The sequence below is a fragment of the Ambystoma mexicanum genome, chromosome 2q (genome assembly GCF_040938575.1).
Source record: "Ambystoma mexicanum isolate Mex_15411 chromosome 2q, UKY_AmexF1_1, whole genome shotgun sequence".
NCBI lineage: Eukaryota > Metazoa > Chordata > Amphibia > Caudata > Ambystomatidae > Ambystoma > Ambystoma mexicanum.
This window is the reverse complement of record NC_090924.1, coordinates 1,084,080,540-1,084,106,739: the sequence shown is the minus strand read 5'-3', so window position 1 is coordinate 1,084,106,739 and position 26,200 is coordinate 1,084,080,540. Positions and strand designations below refer to the sequence as shown.

The 26,200-nt window shown below is 47.5% G+C and overlaps 1 protein-coding gene across 4 annotated transcripts in view; it reads right to left on the bottom strand.

Moving 5' to 3' along the window:
* The window catches only part of AKAP9 (A-kinase anchoring protein 9), a 2,953,299-nt gene that overhangs the window by 716,148 nt on the left and 2,210,951 nt on the right, over positions 1 to 26,200 (bottom strand). For all 4 annotated transcript variants that reach the window (XM_069648423.1, XM_069648424.1, XM_069648425.1 and 1 more), the window contains 2 exons: positions 14,403 to 14,466; positions 14,155 to 14,270 (listed from right to left, as the gene is read on the bottom strand). In XM_069648423.1, the coding sequence (XP_069504524.1) occupies positions 14,155 to 14,270; positions 14,403 to 14,466 (180 nt within the window). The remainder of the gene's footprint in view (positions 1 to 14,154; positions 14,271 to 14,402; positions 14,467 to 26,200) is intronic.

The following is a 26,200-nucleotide window of genomic DNA, read 5'->3' as shown; positions in this document are numbered from 1 at the left end:
CCTTACCACTGTGCTGGTGGCAATGGCCTTACCCACACAGTCAGCTGTGTCCAGCCCTAATTGCAGCATTTGGCATGCTACCACCTTGCCATCATAGGCCAAAGCTTGGAAAACAGCCCTAATTTTCTCCTCCGAGATGTGCTTGTCCAAAGGCTGAAGGAAACCTCTGCCATGGAGCAAGAGGCATTCACGGCCAAAAGTACCAGACTGCCCAATGCAAAAACCTTCTTGGACCATGCATAAAACATCTACTCTCCCTGTCCGGTGGAAAGGATGGGACGGTAGTCGTCTTGAGGCTAGCCGGTGGGAACTGGGCCACCAAGCTTTTCGGTGAAGCTTGGGAGGAGAGAAAGGCAGGGTCTGACACAGCCAGACAGTGGTTCCTTGCCATGTCGCTGTCCACAGCCAGAAGAGAGGCAGGCTTCTCCCACGCCTCCAGTACAGATGCTTCCATCGCCACATTGAAGGGCAGGAGTGTTTCTTCCTTGGGCGCCTTGTCTATGTCACAAAGGTCATATTGAAACTTGGACCTGGATGAAGCAGACCATCCCAGAATACTGACCACTTTAGCCATCAAGCGCTGCAACCGGGCTTTGGGCTTTCCCGGTGTGAGGGCTGGCAAGAAGTCCATCTCTGGGGAGGTGTTGAGGCCACTGGCTCCTTGCAGGTCCTCTGTCAGTGCAAGCACATCCTCATCTTCCCCAGAGCACAGAGATTCCAACCCAAAAGGGACCTGGTCAACCTCCTAGTCATAGATGTCATACATCTATGACATAAAAGTATCCATAGGGAGTGGAGTGTAATCCCACAGAGCTGCGATGTCGACAGTACCGACGATGATGCCGGTGCCGAGGCTGTGGTGCCTAAAGGCGGGGCCTGTCTACGCCGAGTGACCTCAGCTTCTTTCTAGTCCAAGCCTGTGCCCATAGGAATGCAGGTGTGGTCCTGTGACGGTACCCTTCCGGTCTCAACCGACACAGCGAGACCCTGCAGCGACGAAGCCAATGGTGCTGTCACCTGTGACACAGACACCGAGGTCCCAAGGTACAGTGTTCCCGATTAGCGAACAGAGTACGTGGAAAAAAGGAAGCGAGGACACAGGGCGTGGCACTGCTATATATATATATATATATATATATATATATATATATATATATATATATATATATATATATATATATATATATATATATATATATATATATATATATATATATATACTAGCCCTCAACGTCATATCCGGTGCAGGGCATGTACAGGCGTCAGGCAGAGCCAATGCGGAACCGTGCTGCACCCCTGGCGGCAGAAAGGTTGCCTGGGAACAGATGTGCTGGGATAGGTATTTCATAGATGAGGAATCCATGTGGAGGGAAACATCCATTAGAAATGCCCATGCATGAGGTTTCTCGTTAACCTAATGTATCCCCATGTTGGGGCAGTTTACTTTTGCCTTATTTGGTTTTTAAAACATTCTCCAGGTACCGATACACTTCGAACAATGGCAGATTGCACACTTCTGTTTTTGGGCATTTGGGTTTTGGTATGATTCAATCGGGCTCAGAGTTTGTGGTACTAGCATACGGTGGGGCGAGGATGAGTCAGAAGGGTCGAGGGAACACTAATACTTATAGGCCAATCCTTTGTAGTTGCATTTGGTTGGTAGCCTAGGTTACAGTAGTTGCAGGGGTCTCAAATGGGAGATTTTGATATTGTGTCCCTGAATGTGCAGAGCCTCAATTCCCCCAGGAAACAGAAAAGCAGTTGGGCAAAACTCATGGAGCTAAAGGCAGACATAGTGCTCCTCCAGGAGATTCATCTGCTAAAAGCAGACAAGCCACAAATGTGCTCTAAATAGTTTCCACGCCAATATTTTGCATCGCCACCGCACACATTGGACTTTACAAAGGTTGGGGGAAATTAAAGATAACCAGGCTAGGTTCTTAGAACTACACATTCAATTAGCAGATTGTGATCTGGCCTTGCTGTCAGTATATGGTCCGATCCAACCAAAGGCTGCATTTTACCCCCGGCTATTTCCCTGCATTGGCCAATTTCAGAATTAATTGAGGGGGATTTGAATGTGGTATGAGACAATGGGAATGATAGATCAGCAAACTCCGGAGAGCCTGATTTAACTAGAACCCTCCTCACTTACCAGGGCGATGACTTGCAGCTGAAAGATGTGTGGAGACACCAACAACCCCATGACAGGGATTATACACACTATTCCTTTGTGCACCGTAGTTTCTCTAGTATCAACTTTTTCCTCATTTCTAGGACCCTTCTGCCAGCTTTCGCAACCTCCACCATTTAGCTGGTGGTAGTCTGGCATCATGCCCCCATAACGATTCGAATGGATGCGTATGCCTCAAACTCGAGGAAATCAGCTTCATGGTGGGTGAGTGACTCCGTCCTGGTGGATGTGGCTTATTGCACCTCGATCGCAGAGAAAATGTCTCTATACCGTCAAGAAAACATGACAGATGATGTCACAATGGCAACAGTTTGGGCGGCCTGTAAGCCTAGACTGTGGTGGAGCTCATCAGCTTTGCCACAGTGAAGAAATGCATATTGGCCACATTACGGCTGGAATAAGATGTTATAGTGAATGCCCTAGACATGCAATACAAGAGGGATGGTCTGAGATGAACATATAGACAGTTACAGGTTGCAAGGGCCGAACTATGGCACTTTAGGCAGCAGATATTTCCGATAAAGTTTTGAGGACCGAACAGTTACATTTTAACACCTCCAATAAGGCCACACAAATGTTATTCTATAAACTATGGGCCCAATGTGGTCACAACACCATAGTGCAATTGAAAGATGAAAGGGGCTGCACATAGGAAGATGATCAGGTTAACTGTAATATCCTCTCCCATTTCTATTCTGATTTATTTAGAGCCGACGATTTGGAAAGAACCACACAGAAGGACTTTGTTCGCACGGCCCATCTCCCTAAGATTCCTGAAGAGGATAAGCCGAGATCGGAGGGCCCGATTACAACAGAAGAGATCTCTCAGATTATTCGCTCCCTTCCTACTAATAAGGAACCAGGGCTAGATGGCTTGTCAGCCCTTTTTCACAACAAATTATCTCGGGTCTGGTCCCACATTTGGATTAATTATTTAACAGCTTTGCAGCAACTGGTTCAGTGACAGCTCTGGCAGGTAAACTGGGCAAGGATGCCACAGAATGTTTCTCGCATAGACCAATTGTGGTTTTTAATTATGATGCCTGTATCTATTCCATGATCTTAGCTAAAGGCTTGCAGGCATTCTCCATGGGGTTATTCATAAAGACCAAGCAGGGTTCATCCCGGGACGGCAGGCTGAGAATAATGTACGTAGAGCCATAGATTTCACTGAATGGGCAAGACGGATGAACCAGAAACTGGCAGTTTTGACAGTCGATGCTAAAAAGGCATTTGACAGAATGGACTGGACCCATCTCTCAGAAGTAGTGGGGGGTTTAAATTGTAGCCCAATCTTTATTAATAGAGTCCTTGCTAATTTTGCCCATCTGACCATTAAAATTAAGACGAAGGGTGCAATTTCTGATCCTCTTGCAGCCTACAGGGACCCGCCAGGGGTGTCCACTATCTCCTCTCTTGTTTGCTCTGTCCACGGAGCCGTTGGCATGCACGATTAGTGCCTCCAAAACCATTCAGGGAAAATACATAGCCGGAACTCAACAGAAAGTTGCATTATTTTGCATGAGATTAATTTCACTAAATCAACCATTTTGAATGTTTTGGAATGCCCTATCATGGTATGAGAGTTAAAGAAAGCTTTTGCTTTTCAATGGAACTCCATTAGCCTGAAATATTTAGGGATTCATCTCACACCCAGCTATGATCAGTTGTACCTCTACAATATTCCACTCTTAAATCGGAGCTGGATAGATGGGGGAAGGCCGACATTTCATGGCTAGGGAGGATAGCAGCATTCAAAATGACCATGTTGCCAAAACTCATATTTTCATGGGACTTCCACTTCTAGTTTCCAAGCCAGTGATCCATGACTTCCAAGCACAGGTATTTTAGTTCATTTGGGCCAAGCAAAGCCCCAGGGTTCCCAGAAATACATTGATGGTGGCAGAAAAAGGGGTGGTTTAGGTGTACCAGATTTGGAAAGTTATTTATATGCGGCACAGATCGCCCCCCTTCTCCTAGATATGGTTCTTATCCCGAAACACTGGGTAGATATTGAGCGATCAATGATTGGCATCCCGATACATGATTGGTGTTGGCACACCCCCAGTGGAAAGACAGGAAGCTATCGCTTGCAATCATCCACTAAAATGACATTAAAATTATTGGGATAGGGCAGCGTGTAAATATTCGATGACCACTTTCCCTTGCCCACTTATGCACATTTGGCATGCTCTAGACTTTCCCATAGATCAGCAGGTGGGGAGAGTTGCTCATTGAAAGCAGGGCGAATTATAGACAGTGGGCCAGTTATTCGAGGGTGAACAACTGTTAACTTTTGACAAATGTATACAAATGTTGATGGTTGGGGATGTAGACAAATATAGTTGTATCCAACTGTGGCATTGGGTCACAAATGCAAAAGTGGCAAAACGGGCTACGAGGGATACCACCCAGTTCGAAGACTTCTAGGGGTTCCCCAGCTCGGAAAGTGTCCTCGTTATATAGAATCCTAAATGCGAGCCTATTTAAACCTCCACATCCCTATATAGCCCGGTCGGAAGCAGATATGGGTTCCCTGATAGATGAGCTGACCTGGTATAATATTTGATCAAGAGCTGCAAAATCCTCTAGATGTGTACAACTAAAGGAGAACAGCTACAAAATATTGTATAGATGGCATTTTACCCCTGAGCGGCTCCATAAAATGGATCCTGAGATATTACCCCTCGGCTGGAGATGTATACAAGCCCTTTGCACAATGTTTCACATCTGTGGGCGTGCAATCTCATCCAGACCTATTGGAAGGAGGTGCTTGCTCAGATTAAACGGTCACTGGAGTGGATTTGCCTACTGACCCACAAATAGTGCTGCTAGGGAACAAAGGTCAGGGAGGACTATACAAGGTGGGAAGAACATTTTCCAAATTGATTATTCACCCCTTGGTCTCAGCAAGGGTGGTACTATCTTATAATTGGAAAGTCTCACGAGCCTCTGATATTAGAGAATGGTGGGCTAAAATATGGTTTGTAGCAGCAATGAGCAAAAATTGAGGCCACTTTTAAAAGGTGGGATGTCCAAATTTTTGGTTTTTCTGCACGGATTGTGTCGGACCTGGCAGCCAGCGGTGAGACTTTTTGAGCTTTCCGCTTGCTCCCCTTTTGTTTTCCAACTCTTTTTCCACTTCCCTTCAGTGCCTCAGCTCCCTGGCGCAGGTCGGCAGCTGTAGAATTCAAGAGATGTGCCTCTTGCGTCCGCTTGTTCCTGGCTTCGGATCCCCATGCACTCTCTGCCTTGAGTGTTTGGGGCCCAATCATTGCAGGGACTCGTGTGCGGCCTGTAGCGCTCTCGGTCACATGGCACTGAAGAATTGTTTGTCGTGGTAGACAGAGATCTTCCACACTTCTCCTCCTTAAGGACTTTGCCTCCCGGACCTCTCGTGAAGACAAGGTAGGACGTCTGTTCAGCACGGCTCCACAACGTAGAGGCTCCTTCCCTGGGGTTCCCATGCATCGGGGTTCCTCGCATTCAGGTTCCGGCAGGTCTAAGGCCTCGAAGGCTACCTGCTTCCAAGCCGAGGGGCCCAGAGGCCATTCTGGGTGGTCCAGGGCAGACCTGAGGCCTTCCAGGCTACCGGCTTCCAAGCTGAGGGGTCCAGGGACCCTACCAGGCTGTCCTCAGAAGGACGATCAGGCTTGTCCGCTTCTTCTACCCGAGGGGGTAAGGGCTCGTTGAGTGCCACCTCCAAGAGTTGTTCCTCGGCTAGATCCAGCACGGCTACCGGCACGGGTGCCGACGGCTCCCAATTTACAGGAGCTCGTTCTGAGGGTGTCATCCAGAGCGTTTCGACTACCAGCCGTCCCGCTAAGAGCTCATGTGCCTACCAGAGGGATCTCCGAGTTCGACGCCTCTGCTTCAGGTGCAAGGCCAAAGCTGTATCCTCCCATGTTTGAGGCCTCTCCTAGCTCAGGGCCTCTGCGCCCTCCCGCTCAGGGTGTGGCGCAAGGCTTCAAAACAGCAAAGCATCATGTGGCGGTGCCTGCCAGGCAGGCGGCCATTTTGGATCCAGCTCAGGGCCTGCCAGTCCTTTTGTGGCCTTGCAGGACGATTCCAGGGCCCTTCCCTCTGGAAGTGGCAGTGGATCCTATGGGGCAGGGTTCTGGTCCCCTCAGGGGTACATCTGCCAATTACAGTCCTACAGTTGCACGCACCAGGCGCCTCAGCGCTTCCACAAGGAGTGGAGGCCTAGCGCCTCAGAGGGCAGGGCCCCTAGGGACCCGGCGGATAGAAAGGACCACTTCTTTAAACGTTTCCTCTTCCTCATGCGTTCTCCTAAAATGAAGGGGCTCCTGAAGGATATTGTGAAGAGGTCATCTCACAGGTGGCACTGCCTAGGCTCCCTCCTCTGGTTATTCCTTCTGTTCCTCCTGCACTCTGGGTGCCGGTCCCTCCTCCGGTTCAGGCCCTACCGGTCGTATTGCCCCCTCTGCCTGTACCTCCAATATCTCCCCCTCAACAGCCATTGGACTGGTCTGCGGCTCCGGACCTGGGTGGGACCCTTCCGTCACCTATGTTTCAGGGCCCGGATTCCCCTCGGCCTGTAAATAAGGGAGCCGGGGGAACGAGGAAGCAGACTTCCAGGTCGACGATGTCAAGGCCCTTCATGACCACCTCCAGGGTCTGGCAAAGTTCTTGGGGGTCCCTCCTCCTGAGGAAGCCCCCAGGAATCGGGTGTGCTCGCAGAGGTCTTGAGGAAGCACACAACAACCCGGTCTGGCATCCCACTCCAGAGCGATGTGCTGCGGGTGGCACAGAAGTTCTGGGAGAAGCCCTGGGGCAATGCCCAGATGAACAAGAAGATGGACAGCAGGTTCAGGCTGACGGACGGGAAGCCAATCCTCCTTGCCTCCCACCCTCAGCCCCATTCCACTGTGGTGGCCGCTGCCTCTTTATATTCTAAACCATCATCTTCGTCATCTTCCTCCACGGGAGCCACCTCCACTTGCCTCTCCAAGGAGGACAAAGTCCTCGAGTCCCTTGGAAAGTGCTGTTACTCCATCTCAGGCTGCATCTGCGGCAGGCCAACACAGACACCTTCTTGACCGCGGCTTACCAGAAGCTGTGGCGGGAACTCAAGGAATTTCTGCCCGACCTCGCTCTTTCAAGGCCGGTCTGGCAGACGCCCAGTCCATTGCGCAGGACCGCATGGAGTCTTCGGTTTCCCACATCGATACAGCCAGCAAAGTTCTGTGTCTTGGGGTCTAGATTGATTTGATTTGGGAATTTGTATAGCACATACCGATGAGGGTGGTCCTCGATGTGGGAGACCGAAGACTCCATGCGGTCCTGCGCAATGGACTGGGCGTCTGCCAGTCAAATGCATTTAGGCGCAGAGATGTTCTTACAAAATTTGTTGCAGTGTCACAGGGGTTTCGAGCTGACAGTAAGGAGCTGCACTAGGCAAACAAATGTTTTCAATCTGTTTTCTAAAGATTGTTAGGGATTCAAGAAGTCGAAGATTCAGCGGGAGATTATTCCACATTTAGGGACCATGGACGGAAAACCATCTTTCACCCCATGTGGTCGTTCTGACCCTAGGGATTTGCAAAGGACGCTGATCTAAGGAGCGCAATTGTCTCTGGGGGCGGTATAGGTAGATTTTAGCACTCAAATAGGCTGGTGCCATCCCATGGATGCACTTAAACACCAGACGGAGTACTTTTGAAAAGGATTCTCTGAGACACTGGTAGCCAGTGGATTTGCCTTCAGAATTGGGATATTGTACCCCTTCTGCTCAATGAAAAAATTCAGCCTAATGCTGGAATTCTGGGCTACTTGAAGTCACTTTATCTGAAATGTTTGCACCCCCATAAGAAGAGCCTTGCAGTAATCCAGCCAGGCATTTATTAATATTCCAACCACGGTTCGGCAGACCTTCACTGCAATTAGAGGCATCACAGGTTTTAGAAGCCTCAGTTGGAAATAGACCAATTTTACCATCTGGCTGACCACACTGGACTGCCAGCTACATCCCAGGTTTTTACAGTATCAACATACTTAGCAGGGGCACCAAAAAGAAAGGGTCATAGAGTAGTATGAACCATGTCCCATACCAACCTCCTTGCACCCAGTACAATAACCTCTGTTTTTTGATGGGTTCAAGTGAAGTTTGTTTGCGAGCATCCAGTCCTTGATTTTAATTGCACAGTATAACAGTATTTACTGCTTCCGCTGGTTGGTTCAGTCGCACATAAATTTGGGTGTCATCTGCAAATAAATGGTATGATAACCCAAGATCTGACAGAATGTTCAACAAGATTTGAATATAAATATTGAACAATAGGGGCGAAAGCGAGACCCCTGGGGCACCCCGCACTCGACCGGCACTGTCTCAGAAAGGCATGTCGCCGATCTTCACCTGTAGGGTGCGATCAGATAAAAATTACACAAACCATCTCATTGCTTCTTCTGAAACATGTGCCACTGATGACAGTCTTGAGATGAGGATATCAAAGTCCACTGTATCAAAGGCCGCCGACTGGTCCAATATGAGGAGCATGCTGACGGTACTTTCATCGGCGGCCCCAAGCAGATCGTCCCAGACCGTCACCAGGGCAGTCTCAGTTCCATGCACCGGTCTGAAGCCAGACTGAAAACTGTCGAGGATCGCGTGTTTGTCTACATGTGCCTGGAGTTGCCTTTTCACCACTTTTTCTAAGATTTTGGCAGGCGATAAAAAGCCGGCTATCAGACAATAATTAGCAAGATCCTTGTGGACGAGAAGGACGGCCTGGATGCACGCCACTAAGTTTTCATCGGACATGCAGGACAGGATTTTTCATCTGCCCTTCAAGGGCGTGGACCTTTTCCATTCGTCCATGGATGACAAATTGACAAAGAAGAAAACCCCCACTGAAACAGCCAAATCCATGGCCATCCTGACAAAGCTGGGTCAGAGGTCATTCCCTCAATCCCTGGGTTGGACCGAGTTCAAACCCCGAACCTTCTCCGGCTTCAAAGGTTTCAGGGATCGCGGTGCGTGGAGGCCTGACAGGTCGCCCATCGACAGCAGAAGGAATCAGCAGAGGACGTTACGCAGGTTTTTCTGCTGCCCCTCCTCTGACGGCAAGATGCAGTGACGTCAAGGTCAGGGAACACAGCTCTCCTATCGGGGGGATGTGGGGAAGGGTCTTTTTGGCTCTGTTCCAGAACACCCGGAAGTGTCGTTTCAGCAACCCATGAAACCGATCTGTAGTCTCCACAGGCTTCAGTCTTCCTCTGCCATCCTCTCCTCTCCTCTTCTTTGTCAAATCAGGTTTACGGGAGGTCAAGTCACTATTGGAGATGGAGGCGATCGAAATGGTTCCTCTTGTAGACAGGTGCTTCGGTTACTATTCCAGGATTTTTGCGGTACCCAAGAAGAACCAGGCTGGCCTGAGGGTAGTCCCTGGACCTGTTGTTTCTAAATCTGTCTTTACCCCTGGAACATTTCAAGATGATTACTCCTGCTGAGTCTTATGTGCGGGGGACTGGATGTGTTCCCTGCACCTCAAGGATGCCTACCTGCATGTGCCCATATATCAACCGCATCAGACGTTTCTGCGGCTCACGATTATGTCATAACACTTTCAGTACAAGGGGCTACCCTTCTGCCTGAACTCACCCGCTTGTGTCTTCACAAAGTTGATGAACGCAGCAGTGGACCTCCTCCATCTATTGTCTTACTTGGACGACTGGCTGGTGAGGGCAGAGTCACCTGAAGGGGTGGTGCTCTCCTGCCAGAGGCTGGCGGATACCCTTCATCAGCTGAGGTTTTCCCTCAACTAGCGGAAATCACAGCTTTGCCCGTTTCAGGACCTGTTTTTCCTAGGGGTGCATTGGAACAACAGTTCTGCCGGTGTTCCCCACGCCCAAGAGGCTGATGTCCCTCCGCAAGGCAGTGGGACACTTTTTGGCCAACTTGACCACCTTGGCATGGTGGTGCCAGCACATTCTGGGCCTGATGGCCTCCTGCGTGCCGTAAGGAAGGCATGGTATCACACTGACACAATAGGTACAATTTGTAAACCTTTATTGTCAGGCTCAGACCTCTTCAAATACAGTTCAAATGGGTCCCCCTATGTCGGGCTCAGATCTATTTAAACACAAAGTTCAGCAAAACTTACAAAGGGGCTCCCTTCCCCAAGTTTATTACACTTTGGGTCTCCCTCAGACTACTTTCGGGTGTCGAAGACTTTTGAATGTGCGTTTACAGACCTCTGCAGGGCCACTTCAACTAAAAGTTCAAGATTACAACTTCCACTCTCCCCTTCTCTAGGAGGTAGTTTTGCTTACTTGGCTTTTTCACTTCATTCGTTTTATCCTTACAAACAATGCACCTCTCACTGAGACTTTCGAGTGGGCTACTTTCCTTCGCCGGACCACTCGGTTACTCAGTATCGCAGATTCCACAGCTGTCTTTTACTTCAAAGTTCTTTCACAGGTCTGCCTTTCCTCGCATCTCATCCACACGAGTGGAGCATTCACTTGCGATATAATGTTGCCACTTCAAACATTCTTTAACATACGTCGCTTGCCAACTCACCAGCTGTGTGCATTTCTTTCTTAGTTTTATGATTTCCAATTCACGAGTCAAGGTTAGTACCACAGGCTTGGCCTTGTTTCGCCAACTCTGCTGTTCACCCGAGAGGGTCGCTGGCATCCCTGAAACACAATGCAGTCATTCACTTGCGGGATATGGCCTTCTGCATGTGTCTTTCGTGGCATGTTGGAGGCAACAACCTCCAGTAGGGAACTCTTGGGGTTCCCGACCCACTGCTCTCGTCCCTTGGTCCATCGCTCTGCTCCAGTAGGTTTGTCTTTACCCTGGAAGTCCTGCTCATATTCGGGTTCCGCCTTGCCCAGTGGGTCTCTTTGTCATGATGCCTACCCCCAGGGACCCAGACCAAGTCCAGCAACCCCGGAAGCAGGCATCAAGTTATTCTAAGCAAGACCAACACCCCTGCTAGGGGCTATTTGGGTGCAGTCCTGGCGCCTATGGCACCAGGCTCATATGGCGAGTCAGTCCTGGCGTCATAGGCGCCAGGCTCATAGATTAAAACTCACCTCATGCAGACCATGCTGCAAACTCACCTGATGCAGACCATGCTGCAAGAGCTCCAAGCCAAAAGAGGCTTGGAAGGGACTACTTTACCTAGGGACTATTTTTTACTCGGGTGGGGCTGGGGAGGAATACTTACCTGGGACTACTTTGGAGGCTATTTAAACCACGCCTGAAGAGCAGCACACGCTTCGCGTTACTCTGCATCCAGCAGCGTAATGCTCACCGTGCCTGCAAGTCTGCATCCAGTCTTCTGCCATGCCCGCCTCGAGTCTGGAGCTTCTAGAAAAAGGGAGAAAGAAGGAGAAAAGGTTAGAACAAGAGCAATACCTTTGATCCTTACCTGAATTCCCAATCCATCGCGCCTTCGAGCTGGAAGAAAGAAGTTATTTTATGCGCGTCACCTCGCCTGCTGCAGCGCCGCGCCAAACTCACCGGCCTTCGCAGCATCTTCACATTCCACCACATCCTTCTGCATGTTCCCGCCGCACTCTGGCACCTAAGGGGAAGACTAGAACAGCAAGGTGAGCCAAGGGAATACACAGAGGCAATATTAGTTACCCCCCATAGACTTACCTGATTTTACCACCTGGGGTACTATTCCTCTTCACGGGTCGGCGCAGTTTCCTCGCTGAACCCCGGCCCCTAAGGGGAAACAAAAGGACAGCAAGGTGAAACAAAGGGACAAACAAGGGGAAACCTCCTCACCACAATAGACTTACCTGATTTTACCGCCGGAGGCATTATTCCCCAAGACTTCATACTTTCTCTCAGTGCCTGAATAAGGGAGAAAGCAACAGGTTACATATTGACATTATTTTATCGAACTGTGTTGGATAATACAAATCTTTACCTGAATATTACCGGTTGCCACAAGGAACTCTTCGCTAGGGTCAAGCTGAAACCTGCAAGGAATCGGACAAGAGTGAAAGTCAGACATTTGAACTCTTACGAACTACCTACTTACGGCGTTTTGCCGGGAATCTCAGAGTCAATATTGTTCTGGAACTCACCAATTCCTTTGAGCCAGTGAAGCAACTGGTTATCTACGCGCCCCTGCGCTCAATGCAGGATGGATAGCTCATCTTTCCAAACCATCAGGTGAGACTATAAGAGGGGACATCAAAGGTGATCAGTGGGGAGAACAGCGGGAGTGGGTGGCGGGGGTTAACGCTCAACTCCACGGGTGGTTAATTCCCTTTCTCCATTTGCAGAAGAATATTCCTACGGGCCAAGCAAACGAAGCTAGGTGGGCCAGTCCAGTCCGTCATCTCGGCACTACGCGTCACACTGGTGGAGACCGCAGCTGTCCAGTTCGGATCGACGCCCCTGTGGGAGCCAGGTGAGCGTAACACTCTTTAGGAGTTGCCTTTTACCTGTGTGAGGAGAGCTGATTGGTATCAGGTGTATACACTTGAGTCAAGTGCCTAACTTCTGACCCGATTAACGCGACATGTCCAGTACGATGTATGAGAGTTAGTTTTGTTACTCTCAGTCACCCTCTTCCTCGGCCCAGTGTTTGTGTAAAAAGGGGGCAGAGGGAGTTGGGACCTCAGAGAATCCTACAAAATAGGATGGAGTAGATGAACAAAAAAGGGGGCAATACTGCACCTCACCATCGGCTGTCTCATCCCCACTCCCTGAAGACCCCTCACAGAGGTGATCCTCCCGTATTGGTCCACCCCTAGGAACCGGATCCAAAAGCGATGGCAGTGTCCTGGCCACCTGGATGACAAGTCCCAGAGGACTAGCGGGTGAGACACCTTTTGTTTTCTCACACACCCTTCCCCTATCCGAGGTGGATAGATTTGTTCTTCTCCTAAGTCCTCTAGTCTGAGGGCTCTGGAGAGGACAAGTGGAAGCCATGCAATACTACCTATGGGCATCGATAATGGGCAGGATTTAGCAGGACATTCGGGCTGATCCTCCCCCAGCCGCCCGGGAGCCTAGACAAACACTGCCATCTTGGTCAAGCTCTCTAGCGCCTCTGTGTTCACAAGTTTTTAAACATATATGTCTGATGTTCATTAAATCATTATAGGGATAGGCTTGAACAAGAGCAAATAATATGTCTGTTTTGGTAATAGCAGATGAACGTGAAAAATGAAAGGTGGATATTGTTGCGTCTTATTATGAAATGATAAGCTGTAACATTTAGACACTTTCTAAAATGTTTATGCGTACATTTCTTTTTTGTACAGTGTTTTGTATTAGAAAAATGTATGTTTTGAAAAGATGTGGTCAGATAATAGACATCTTCAGAAATGTAATACATATATCTTTATTCATCTTGATTGTGGAAATAAGCAAATACAGATAGTGATTTGATTTTGGCAGAAAAGATACTCTAATCTTCTGTGTTTTCTGCCATATAGGTGGAGTGATGGGAAATAGCTGAGGAGGAGCGGGAGGTCAAATCTGGAAAGTGGCATTGGTAATAAAGGTGTATACGCTAGAAAAAATATTTACAAAAATGCAGATTCACATGCACAGTTACAAAAGACTTGTGGCAAATTTTCAGCACTGTATAATAACGCATTTGTTTGACTCTTGTTTCATCAGCCAGCAATAAAGAACAATTATTCCCAAGCGCTGGTCTTTGTAAAATGTTAATGCGTTTTCTACTCAATGTTTTATACAATGTAATGCAATATAGCCTATGTCTGTAGATTTGTCAAAGTTTGATTGTGAGTTAATCAGAGCAGAGATACATTAGCAAAACAATGTGTGGCATTCCAGCATAACTGGGTCCCACTTCGAAAAATGTAAAGAAATTGAAGTTTGTGTTGGCAAACTACATCCAATACTCACAAGAACAATCTGTTTAGATAAACAATCTTTATAAATGGTACAATAGGTATCTCATTTGATCTTAAATGGATATTGAACAGCACTGTATTACCTTTATTTTATCTGGAAGCAAACCTGTAGAATCATTCGTTTCTGCATTCAGACTATCTGACTTGGGATCAAAACCTTTCACTGTGTATGTACCACGGCTCCAGTCAGAACCAGCTTCTGATAAAAATAAAATAAACACACACACAAAAATTATTGGGATCTGGTTATGATCAAAATAAACATGCAGACATACAAGTCCACTGCTTATACAAATGGCTTTCATTGGCTTACAAAGAACCTATAACTTACCACTGGAAGAGGCGTCTGTGCTCTGGTATATTGTGTTATGAATTATTCCAGACACTGGCATTCCCTACATATGAATAAAGAAAATAGATGAGAAAAGGTTTCTATGCACCAATTTCAAAAGCAAATAGCTTAAAGTTGAATTTTTGTTACATCATCTTTTGCTTCATCTTAAACAACATCTTAATCTTCATCTTAAACAACATCTTAATCTGTCATTTTCCCTACTGCACCTTAGCAATCACACCCATCTTAAGGCCTCTGTATGGACTGTCAGTGAGGAGAAGTTTGTACGTTTACGTTTTAGAACACCACAATGACAGAATCCTCTTTAAGTGCTGCAATTCAAGAACCATTGCAATACATATGTCTCGAAGGCCACCATAAAGACAGACTGGAGGCTTTGGTGGAAGAAGGTTCTCTGATGAATCTTCTAGCCTTCGGTATTCTTTAATCACACAACAAAAGACAAGAGTAAACATTAAATCATTAAATCGTAAACATCATAATCCAACTATTAAATTAATGATACATTGCTTTATCAATAGTTGGTGCCTAAAAGGGTTCGAGTCTGCACTGCAAGTCCACATAGTTAGTTACTCATTCACCATGTTCTGTACAGGCTCCTGCAACTGGTTGATATCCTTTGTACAGAGAGTCTCGACTATGTTATGTTACTCTAGTCAATACTGTTTTGGAGTACACTCACTAATGTTTCATGACCATTCCCTCCACTTTAGCTGGCTGGCTATGGAGCCCTTCAGCGCTGATATTTGGGTGCACTGGTATTCACGTTGTTGGCTTGCATCCTGAAAGATTCCCTCCCTGCTCCTCAGTCCTGTGAGGTGACCCTACTATGACAAAGCACTGCACAAGCCAGCATGACATAACCTTATGGTAATAATAGTCAAAGTATATATCTTACTATAACAGGATGGTGACAGACTATACCTGAATGAAGGAAGACAGATATCTGGCCCTTCTCTCACTACCAACCCTGTTTGTAACACATTCACCTCCACCTTTCACACAGTCTAATGAACACAGCCGGCATAGTGAGCTCAGGGTATATTTCTCACTGTAGATGGCTATGTATTACTCTAAGCTGAGAGCCTACTCCCAAGAAAGGCATCAGTATGGCTAACTGTTAAGTAAAGGCTAGCCTGAAATGACATCGAACCACATTTTAAAACCCTTTTTGACAACTCCATTCCCTCATCTTCAGTTAGAAACACCATTTACCTCTATACACAGTCTATTCTGGGCCATTCCAGACTTTGCTCAGGCTTGATAGTGACTGAATTAATATTCTGTAGGTTGACCTGGGGTAGAACACACACAGATGCCTGGGCAAATAAGCCACTAAACTTCCAGGATTGCCCAAGCACACTCTCGAGCCCCTCATGTATGCAGAATTACAGTGTACTAACTTACAATTCTTCAAACCTCACTTGGAAAATCAACCCAATTACACAACCATTTTAGGGCATAGCCACCTCCTCCCTTTGTGCAGAACTAGAGTTCACCCAGCAAGCTTGACATGCACCCATGCTATAACAAAACGTTCTCCCCACTTGCATCCCTCACTCCCAGTTTGTAACATCTATTTCCCCACTTTCGCATCTTTTTATCTTCCTCTTGCTCCTTTTTTTTCTTCTATCAGACTAAGGTGTGGATACCCCTGATGGTGGCAGAGAAAGCTTTTCCACTGACAAACCTAAGCACTTTGAAACTACGACAGCGTTGATTTGGTGCAGTATAAAAGCATATTAAAACAGCGCTTAATTTATTCTTCACAAAAAAGCGTTAGCTACTTTTTCTATTGGGTTTGTACTAAATGACAGTGTTGCACCATAAACCCATTTGCACAATTATCGAGATGACCATATAGCAAGTATGTTCTGATGTTAAAAAAATGAAATTGCCTCCTATTGTTTTTGTATATTCTCTTTATTTCTCATAGTGCATCAACTTTAAACTATATTTTTTAATAGATTCTAAAAAATCACGCAGGTTCCCGCCTAATATTGAGGTCTGCCCAAAATAGGGGTAAGATACTGTTACGGGCTAATTGGACCCTGTTCCCTTAAGGGGGACGGAAAAAGGGAACGAGGGAGGGACGTGGAGAGGGAAGGGGGAGGGAACAAAGGGAAGAGGGGCAGTTGGAGCATGGAGAATAAAGAAAGTAGACGTGCAAGCCTGGTGTCCATCTTTATTGGTTGTATGCACGTGTGAAGAACCTAACAACTGGCGACGAGCCAGGGCCCACGCCTGCTGTCTCGCGGAGTAGGAGACGCAGAGAGGAGAACGACCGCTGCAGCCTGCGTGCAGTGAATCTCGATGTGCAGCCAGGAGAGGTGGACCGTCTAGCAAGGGAAGAGGCGGACCAACCGAAGGAGTCGACAACGTCACATCAGCCAGCAGCGAGGAGGGCTGTGTGGCTGCAAGAGCAGGAGCAGATCAACCATACTGTGCACCGAGGAGGGCTACGCGGCCGTGTGTGGAGCAGCAGACCAGTCATATGGTGGCCGGAAGAGGAGGAGAAGACTGCCGGAGGAAACCTCAGACAAGGAGGGAAGCAGCCGTGCGAAGGACGAAGAGGTCCGGAGGATCGAGGGCGCCCGATGAGCATTGGCAGAAAGGAGGCGGATCCGTGTGAGACAGTCACAGTAATAAGTACTGTGCAAAGGGGAGAACTTCCTAAAAGACCCTGGCAATATAAGCAGAGCGTCTCCACATTCCATAAGAACACGTGCCAAATAACACACACACAGCTTAACACAAGACCTGCCTACCACAAGTCCACTTCTACCAGAGGAGGGTGCTCCAAAGCTCACTGCAACAAAAGCGGAGCGGCCCCAGTAAACTCAGTGACACCACGTGCCCAAAGCCTACTGAGTACGTACCAGCGGGCTACGTATCATCCACAACACGCAGCGCCATTTAGACACGTCATCAGCATGCATTAACGCAATGAACCCACGACAGCATAAAGAAAGGGCACCAGAGATGTCCCAGCACCCCAAAATGCTGACCGCAAAGAGTGCCACAGCGGTGAGAGGGTGGAACACCCCACAACTCAGCACAGCCCAACAAACTGTGTGCACAACACCCCAAGCAAAGGAGGCCTAGGCACGATGACCTAACCACACGAGAAAAGGGAATTATGTCCCAGGCAGGAGCAAGAGGAGCAGACGCAGCTGCACAAAAATTGTGGCGGGTGTGGCCCCCACCAACCTGGTGTCCTTCCTACGCCGCCCAAATCCTTTCACTTTGGAACCACAAGACGATCAAGGCCAAATATGGCATGAGTGGATGGATGAGTTTGAAGAATTTATGAGAGCGGTAGGGTCCCAGGACACACATAACAAACTGGACATCTTCACCAACCTTGTAGGGAAGGAGATGAAAAGCGTTTTCAAAACCATCCCTACCCAGGAAAAGTCCATCTACCAACTCCTCATCGCCTCAATCAATGGAGGTAGTCCTCCCCAACAGAGACTATGAACAATATACATTTAATCAGTGTACCCAGGCACCCCATGACACAATGGGGCAGTTCATACTGCGTCTTCAGAGAAAGATAACGTACTGTGACTTTGTGAATTCTAACGATGATGAAGCTATCAGACTAAGGGTGATAGAAGGGTGTGTCTCTTCGCAATTCAGGAAACACCTGCTAAAGAAACCCCTCCCGTTGCAGGAAATTGCTGAACTGGCAAGGGTCTATGAACAAGTCGACGCACAAGCAGCCAATATAGAGAACCCAAAGAAAATAGACACAGTTCCCGCCATAGTCAACAGCCAACAAGGGCAGGCCCAACATTTGAGCACACCATCCCGCCATGACACTTGGAACACTAGCCGCCAAGCCCAATTGGAAAGACAATGTTATAGATGCGGGTTCGAATTTCCACACAAGGGCCAATGCCCTGCCATCGGCCAAATGTGCATGAGGTGCGGCCATGAAAACCATTTCCAAATCATGTGCCGGGAAAGGGCACCACTACTGCCAGCATACAGACCGCCACAACAATCGACTTCGGCCAGGAGATATGACCCGACGAGGCTACCCAACTCGCAGCCATTCCCAGAGTGAGACAGTGCGAGAACCAACCTCAAAAAAAGCACAGCAATGTACACAACACACCTGGGGTTCATCCGAGCCGTAGAAAACGTACAAGTCGACACGCCCGGCAGAGTCTTCGATTCCCCAGAGAACATCTTCCATGCACAACTCTGCCAAGGGGAAGACCAAAGACCTGGATGGGTATTCTCCACAGATGACCCATATGATAATCCTCCAGTAGAAGAGGAGCCACCAGGTGCAGAACCATATTACGAAAATGACCAGTACAGCAGGGAATATGACCGGCTCATATATGACACCTCTGATGATAGTACGGCCCCAAAATTGACAGTGCACCTTGGAGGACTCCACATACCGTTCCTCATTGACACAGGAGCCACCGTCAATGTGATGACTGAAAAACATACGAGACCATGGTGGGCACTTACCCACTACAACCATCTCAAGCTCACAAGATGCCTTGGGCCAGGCGCGCAATACAAAAACAAAATACAAATACATTTTTCAATGGCGAGCAACCCTTCTACTACAATCCAAAGGACAATTCTTCTGCGACCTAGTACACAGAGGACGACATGTTCCTGTCACAATTCATGTCATACATAGCCCTGTGACGGGGATATGCCTCCTCAGTTACAAAACAGCCACCGGTTTACAACTTATCAACATCCAATACAATCAGTCCGAAACGATCCAGGGTCTCCCACCACAGGCCCAAACCTTACAGACCCTATCTCAAAAGACACTGGACATAGATGAACTGAAAACGACGTTCCCTAACCTAACCGTGTCATTTAGCATGCCTATTCAAGGGCATAGGCATGCTAAATGACACGGTCATCCGATTCCACATTTATCCTACGGTACGGCCCGTACCGTAACACCCCCGAAGGACAGTATTTAATTTACAGGCCAGAGTGACACACAAATTACAACTGTTGCTGGACAATGACATTATCGAAACAGTTGAGGGACCCACCCCTTGGGTGTCCCCATTGGTAGTAGTTCCCAAGTCAGATGGGCGCTTACGCCTCTGTGTGGATATGAGGATACCTAATACCGCAATCAAGAGGGAGAAACACCCTGGCCCTAACATTAAGGACATGCTGGTAAGGCTCAACCAGGCCACCCGGTTCTCAAAGTTAGATCTGAACCAAGGGTACCACCAGCTGGTCATCGACCCCGGCTCAAGGCCGATAACCTTTACGACGCACAAAGGCTTATTCCGCTATAAGCGGCTCCAGTTTGGAATATCCTCAGCAGCCGAGATATTCCAGGAAACAATATGCAGGTTGATAGCGCCAGTCACCAACGCATTCAACTATAGTGACAATATCTTAGTGTTCGGCGTCACTCAAGAACACGACGACGACGCACTGAGACAGGTGTGCACTATCCTCCACGAGGCCGGCCTCACCCTCAACGGCCCAAAGTGCACCATCAACAAGCACAGCCTGTGCTTCTTCTGACATATCTTTTCGGACCAAGGCATCAGGGCAGACCCCAACAAAATTAGTACCATTTTTAACCTGCAGGCCCCGAAGGATTTGTCGGAACTTCGATCCTTCCTCGGAATGGCAGGATATTGTGCCCGATATCTGCCCTATTATGCAATATTACCCAGCCCACTTAGACAGCTTCTCAAAAAAGACCTCCCCTTGGACGAACACTGTCAAGACGCCTTCCGCACCATCAAGAGGGAACTGGCAAACCACCGCCAGCTGGCGTACTTCAACCCTGAGTGGGATACAGAAATTACAGTTGACACCAGCCCAGTTGGAGTAGGCGCTATCCTAGCCCAGACCGACCTAAACCGAAAGCCGCAAATGCGCATAGTAGCGTATGCCAGCAGAGCGCTCACCCCCATCGAGCAGGCCTATTGCCAAGCAGAACGCGAGAGCCTGGCTGTGGTCTGGGCGTGCTTTTCACTGAAAAGAGTAGGACTGACCCCACCATCCAGGCTCACATCCAACTCACGAATACCAACAGATGGCAATAAATGGCCACGGAACGCTTTAAAAACGGGGAGGTGGACAGGAGAGACTTGCAGATAATGGCGATGATACCGAGAGAACTGGCCACAACAGAACAGGGGACAATACTGAAAGGAAATCGGCTAGTAGCTCCCAAGAGTCTCAGGAAAGCCCTAGTCATTATTGCGCATGAAGGACACAGGAGCATAGCCAATATGAAGAAGATTCTATGCAACCAGGTGTGGTTCCCGTGTATGGGTACAATAGTTGAGGACACTCTAAAACACTGCCCACCTGTTACGCTCACCTGGTATCCACGGGGACACCACCCCTCCCTGGTTGGATGATTTGCACTCTTGAACCCTCTCCCGGTCCCTTGGTAAGGCCTCTGGTTAAAGATGGGTCTGAAATATAGGAGAGCTGGATTCAATACCAGATTGTCTTTATGTTTTCCCACCTTCTTTGGCCTCAACTCCTTCCTTCCCTTTGGGCCCTCTCCTCACCTTAATATTGTGAAAGGTGGATTCTCCGTCCTGCTCCTCGTGGCAGGGGCGCGTAGATGTGGGGGGCGAGCAGTGACCAAGTTACTTCACTGGTACAAGACCCCACTGTGGGAATCCAGGCCTGCTGCGACTCCGTAGGTTTGCTGCTTTACAGTCTTTATATGCAGTTCTTATGTACCTCTTAGTTTGAATAATAATGTCTTGCTTCTTTCCTTTGAGGTATGGAAAGGTATTTTGGTGTTGTCATGCAGTTTGAAGATGAGCATGGGCTGATAGGCGAAAGCGCGGTGTGCGCGATGCTGTCCAGTGAGTAATGCGCGATGCGCTGCGCTGTTTCGCCTTTTATATTGCTAACCTGTGTCTTTTCTCTCCTTGCTAGTTGCGATGTTCCTCGCTGAGCGCCGTAATGTTCCAGCAATGATACTGACCAGGATAGGACTACCCAGGTAAGAATTGTGTGGCTTTCTTCATTCGGGAGGAAACGTGAGTAAACGCTCACTAATGCTGTCTTTCTTTCTCCTCTTTCCAGTTTATGGTATTCCAGGATGCATGCGGTGCCAGATGATGGAGTTCGTACCTTCAGGTGAGTGGAACTGAAGCCGGCGATGGATTGAAGACAGGATACTGTTCCAGGTAAGTTTCGTAGTGTTCTTTCTCTCTCTGCAGGTCCTTGGTTTCAGGTAAACTGGCATCAAAGAACTGGACACAGTGAGCGTTACGCTGCCCACAGCAGAATAAAGCAAAGCATGGTCTGCTGTTTGGGTGCGGTTTAAATAGTCTCAGGTAAAGAAGTCAAGGTAAAATAGTCCCAGGCCTGCCACACCCAAAAGACTAGACCACATAGCTCAGTTCCTTCTAACTGAGCTATGCGTGTGCCTCGATGTTGGCTGAACCCCCCCAAGTTAAATAGTCTTAAGTAAATAGTCCCATTCTAATGTTGGTCTTCATGATGGTTATGAGCCTGGCGCCAAAGGCGCCAGGACTGACTCCAAGAGAGTCTTGGATGAGGTTTTAAGGCCTTTGACCTGCCCTAACTGGAAGGCTGACTTGACAGTGAGGGCCAGGGGCAAGGGTCATGACACCACCATGCCAGGTGACAGCAGCGAGTAGACCCCCATGCCGGCTCCAAACAGTCCCACTACCCGAAGGACCCTGGCAATGGATTATTACGGGATGCTGGAAGAAGGAGGCCATCTACTGATGGCCATGGACGAGTACTCTCGCTTTCCCCTAGTGAAGCATGTCCCGTTCACAGCATTCCACCAGGTAGTGGCCGTAGTGGATGAGCTATTCAGTGAATGGGGTGTCCCCAATATCGTAAAGACGGAAACGGTCCACTGTTCTAAGGCCAAGAATTCAGGAAGTTCGCAGCACACTTAGGATTCCACCATCAAAGGATCACGCCACTGTGGCCGTAGGCCAATGGCATGGTGGAACAATTTATGGCGACCATAAAGCGAACATGCCAGAAAGCAGCTGCAGATTTGGCGTCCATGCCACAAGTCATATCCCAGATGCTGACGAGCTACAGAAATACCCCTCATGAAACAACCGGTCGAACCCTGACAAAACTCATGATGAAGTATACACCATGGACACGACTGCCACAATTGGAAGACTACACCCCGGCTGAAGACACAGAGATCAGGGAAAGGGAGGCTGAGAAGAGGAGGAAGGCCAAAGAATGGACGGATCAAAAGCAGAAGGCCAAAGAACACCAAATCCCAGTGGCCGAGGTCATACTGGTCAGGCAGACGATGACATAAAACCGACTCCAGATACTGAGCCGAATCCCTCATGCTCACTGAAGTCAAGGGGCCAATTATCACAGCCAGAGGAGAAAGTGGAGAGCTAACCAGAAACGCCTATTTTGTCCTCAAGCTGTTCCAGGAGGATCCCGGCGAAGAGACGCCCCCGATAGAAGAAGAGGCAGACGAAGAGGAACCCCAGACAGACACCCTGAGAATCCCCCGCCAAAAGCGCCAAATTTAGAGGCCAGAGACCCACATGGTCGACCCCAGCAAACTGTACACAGCCCTCCCCCGCCTCATCGAACAGATGTAGGCCACAAACTCCCGTGATAAGTAAGGGTGGGGTGTTACATACTATTTGGACCCTGTCCCCTTCGGGGGATGGAACGAGGGAACGAGGGAGAGACCTGGGGAGGGGACAAAGGGAAGAAGGGCAGTTGGAGCATGGAGAATAAAGAAAGTAGACGTACAAGCCTGGTGTCCGTTTTTATTGGTTGTATGCACGTGTGAAGAACTTAACAGATACTATGTGACAGAAATCACAAAAACTGTCCAAAACCTTCAAATGGTGAAACACTGCCTGGTGTCTTCTGGAAGCAGACCCCCAAACTAAGATTGAGACTGGTCCTCACTTCAACTGTCTTGAGGGGACCCACTAAGATGAAAATTGTGAAGCAATATAGCAGTGTATTGGCTCATCCAGCCACTGTTCAAGTGAATGTAATTTGGACCATTCGAGTATTGAGCTCATATGTTTTAGAAATTAGGATCTGGGATACCAAATGTTAGGATGCATGCTTTATTTTCCTCCTCATCTTACTCGTGCGCGGGAAGGTTTGCAGATTCTTAAAGAATATTTAGAAGCTTTTCCTAACCCTCATAAAAATTATTTTAACACAATGGCGGACTCCCCAATGGCTTAGAGGAAAGATGGGTTGAGGGTCTAGATACCTTTATGTTTGTGATAACTGGAACCACAAATAAACCATAAATGTATTAAGAATTCTAGTTAACAGTTGCAGCTACTAATAATTAACAATAAGTTGATACAACTCAGTTTCAGCCCTCAAATTTAGGGCACAAAGAGGCAAGTGTTGCCAACCTGGGCAAAATAAGATAGCAATTTCTTAAACTCAAGTGGAAACATTTTGCACCTTTTAAAAAACCTACTAATGCATTCAACCCTTATTTTTTAAGAATATTGGCCTTCTTCCACTGTTCCTCTTGGCAACAACTTCATCTTAGTTACTTTGTCTACTGATGATGTTGAATCTAGTGGTGATAATCTATTGTACATTTACATCATCATTCTTCTCAACATGTTTGGCGCTGGTTGGTTGAAATACTAGATTGAAAATATATTTTCAAATAGTAAGGGTGCATTATCACTGCCAGACATTTGGACTGCACTTGATATAATAGTCTGACTATTATACAGTGAGAACGCTTGCATGAGTGTGAAGTTATGTGGAGTGGAGTTGTTAAGTCCTTTTGTAGAATGAGAGGTAGCATAATTGCTATATGTCAAAACATGTATGAGATTACATTCATTACCATGCAGCGGCAACACTCCGATCTCTATAGCCTGAAAGGATATGCAAGGTGGGTGGGGTGATTTATGTGTGAAGGCTGCTGATGGAACAACGGATGCACCCATATTCCCTCAAGGCACAGTCCCTGCTGCCTCCCAGTGCACCCCATTATGTAATGTGCCTGTGTTTGTTATCTGAAACCCACTCCCAGCGCTGAGGATGCAAAAGGAATGCAAAAATGTAATTAAACTAATGTTGCTGCACTGGTCTCTCCCACCGTGCATGAAGAAATAAACATTATACAGGATCCCCCCCTCCTATCAGGGAACAGCTGAGTTGCAATGAAGCAGTCGGAGACACTGCTTCTTCAGTATCTTATCGACAGCAGAGTATATGTGTATTTGTATTTATTTATTTGTAGAGCACAACCGAAGCCCTGGGGCATCTGGGCGCATAACTTACAAGTTACAAAGGCATGACGGTACAGGCATTACATCAGGTCAAGCATACAGTACTAACATTACAGGAAAATATTATACAAATGTTAAACAATTACAGCATATATACAATGGCCAATAGTAACATAGGCATCATAACATATATAGCTATCTGAATGATTGTGCCATCTGATATTTTGCTAATATGATAGGATCTTGCTTATGCAACCAGGCTTTGACCTTAGTCCGGAATAGTGAGAAGTATGGTTCCTCTCTTATAGAGATGGGGAGTGCATTCCATTTCTTTGCCACAAGGACTGGAAAGCTAGCTCCACCTGCACGTTATTGGTTGAATTGTGGGATAGCAACACAGTGCGATTGCGCTGTTCAAGAGCAGCAAAGGCCCTGTGTGAGATGTGCGACGTAAGAGGGGGTCAGATAAGTATGTGGGTGCTTGATTGTAGAGACATTTGTGGGTGAGTGCGAGTGATTTTAAATAAATTCTTTGTTTGATGTTAAGCCAGTTTATGTTCTGTCTCACAGCTGTGATATGCTGTCTCCTTGGAATGTTACATGCCGATCTGACGGCATTGTTTCGCATAACTTGCATCTTGTTGATGTTTTGTGGGGATGTGCCCAGGTAGAACGCGTTGCAATAGCCAAGCTTTGATAAGACTAAAGCTCTTGCTACTGAGATGCAATTCGCTGTCGTAAGTTATGGGCGGCAGACTGTAATGAACTTGCACTTATAAGCTGTAGAGGAGGCTAGGGCATTGATTTGTCTCGTGAGTGAGAGTGCTGAGTCAATATAAATTCCTAGAGTCTTCACCTCTCTAGCAACTTTAATGATGTCGCCGACGATATTAAAAGTATTGAATAGGGTTCCTAGTTTGTTTAGTTTAGTTGGAGAGCCAAGAAGGAGTAGTTCGGTTTTGTCGTCATTAAGACATAAACCGTGCTTGGCCATCCAAATTTGAATAGTACTATAGATGTCATTGAGGGTCTTACTATCTACAATGTGGTCACCTGTGATAGGGATGAGTATCCGGGTGTTGTCTGCATAATTAGTATACATAACACCCAGATGGTCAAGAATATCAAATAGAGGTTTGGTAAGCACATTGTAGAGAGTTGGGGACACACAGGATCCTTGTGGAACCCCGCAGGTTACTGGCGTTGGTAGAGCAGAAGCAGAAGGTGCAAGACCCTCATGGATCTGTTGCTGAGAAAGGATTGAATCCAAGCGTTAGCTTGGTCTTGAGAAGTATGCAGCAGATGACAGATGTTTACATAGAATTTCATAATTCATCAAGTACCCTTATCTTTTAGCAACTGAATTTGTGTCTTCAAGTCAATGAGCGCAGTCTCGCCCTGTGTCTTGGCCTAAATCCTGATTGTCTCAGTCCTAGAAGATTGTTAGTTTCTAGATACTGCTGTATCTGGAGGTATGCGGCTCAGTCTAGAATGTTTAGTAAGAAGGGGGCCGTGGTATTAGTTCTGTAGTTAGAGGGATTA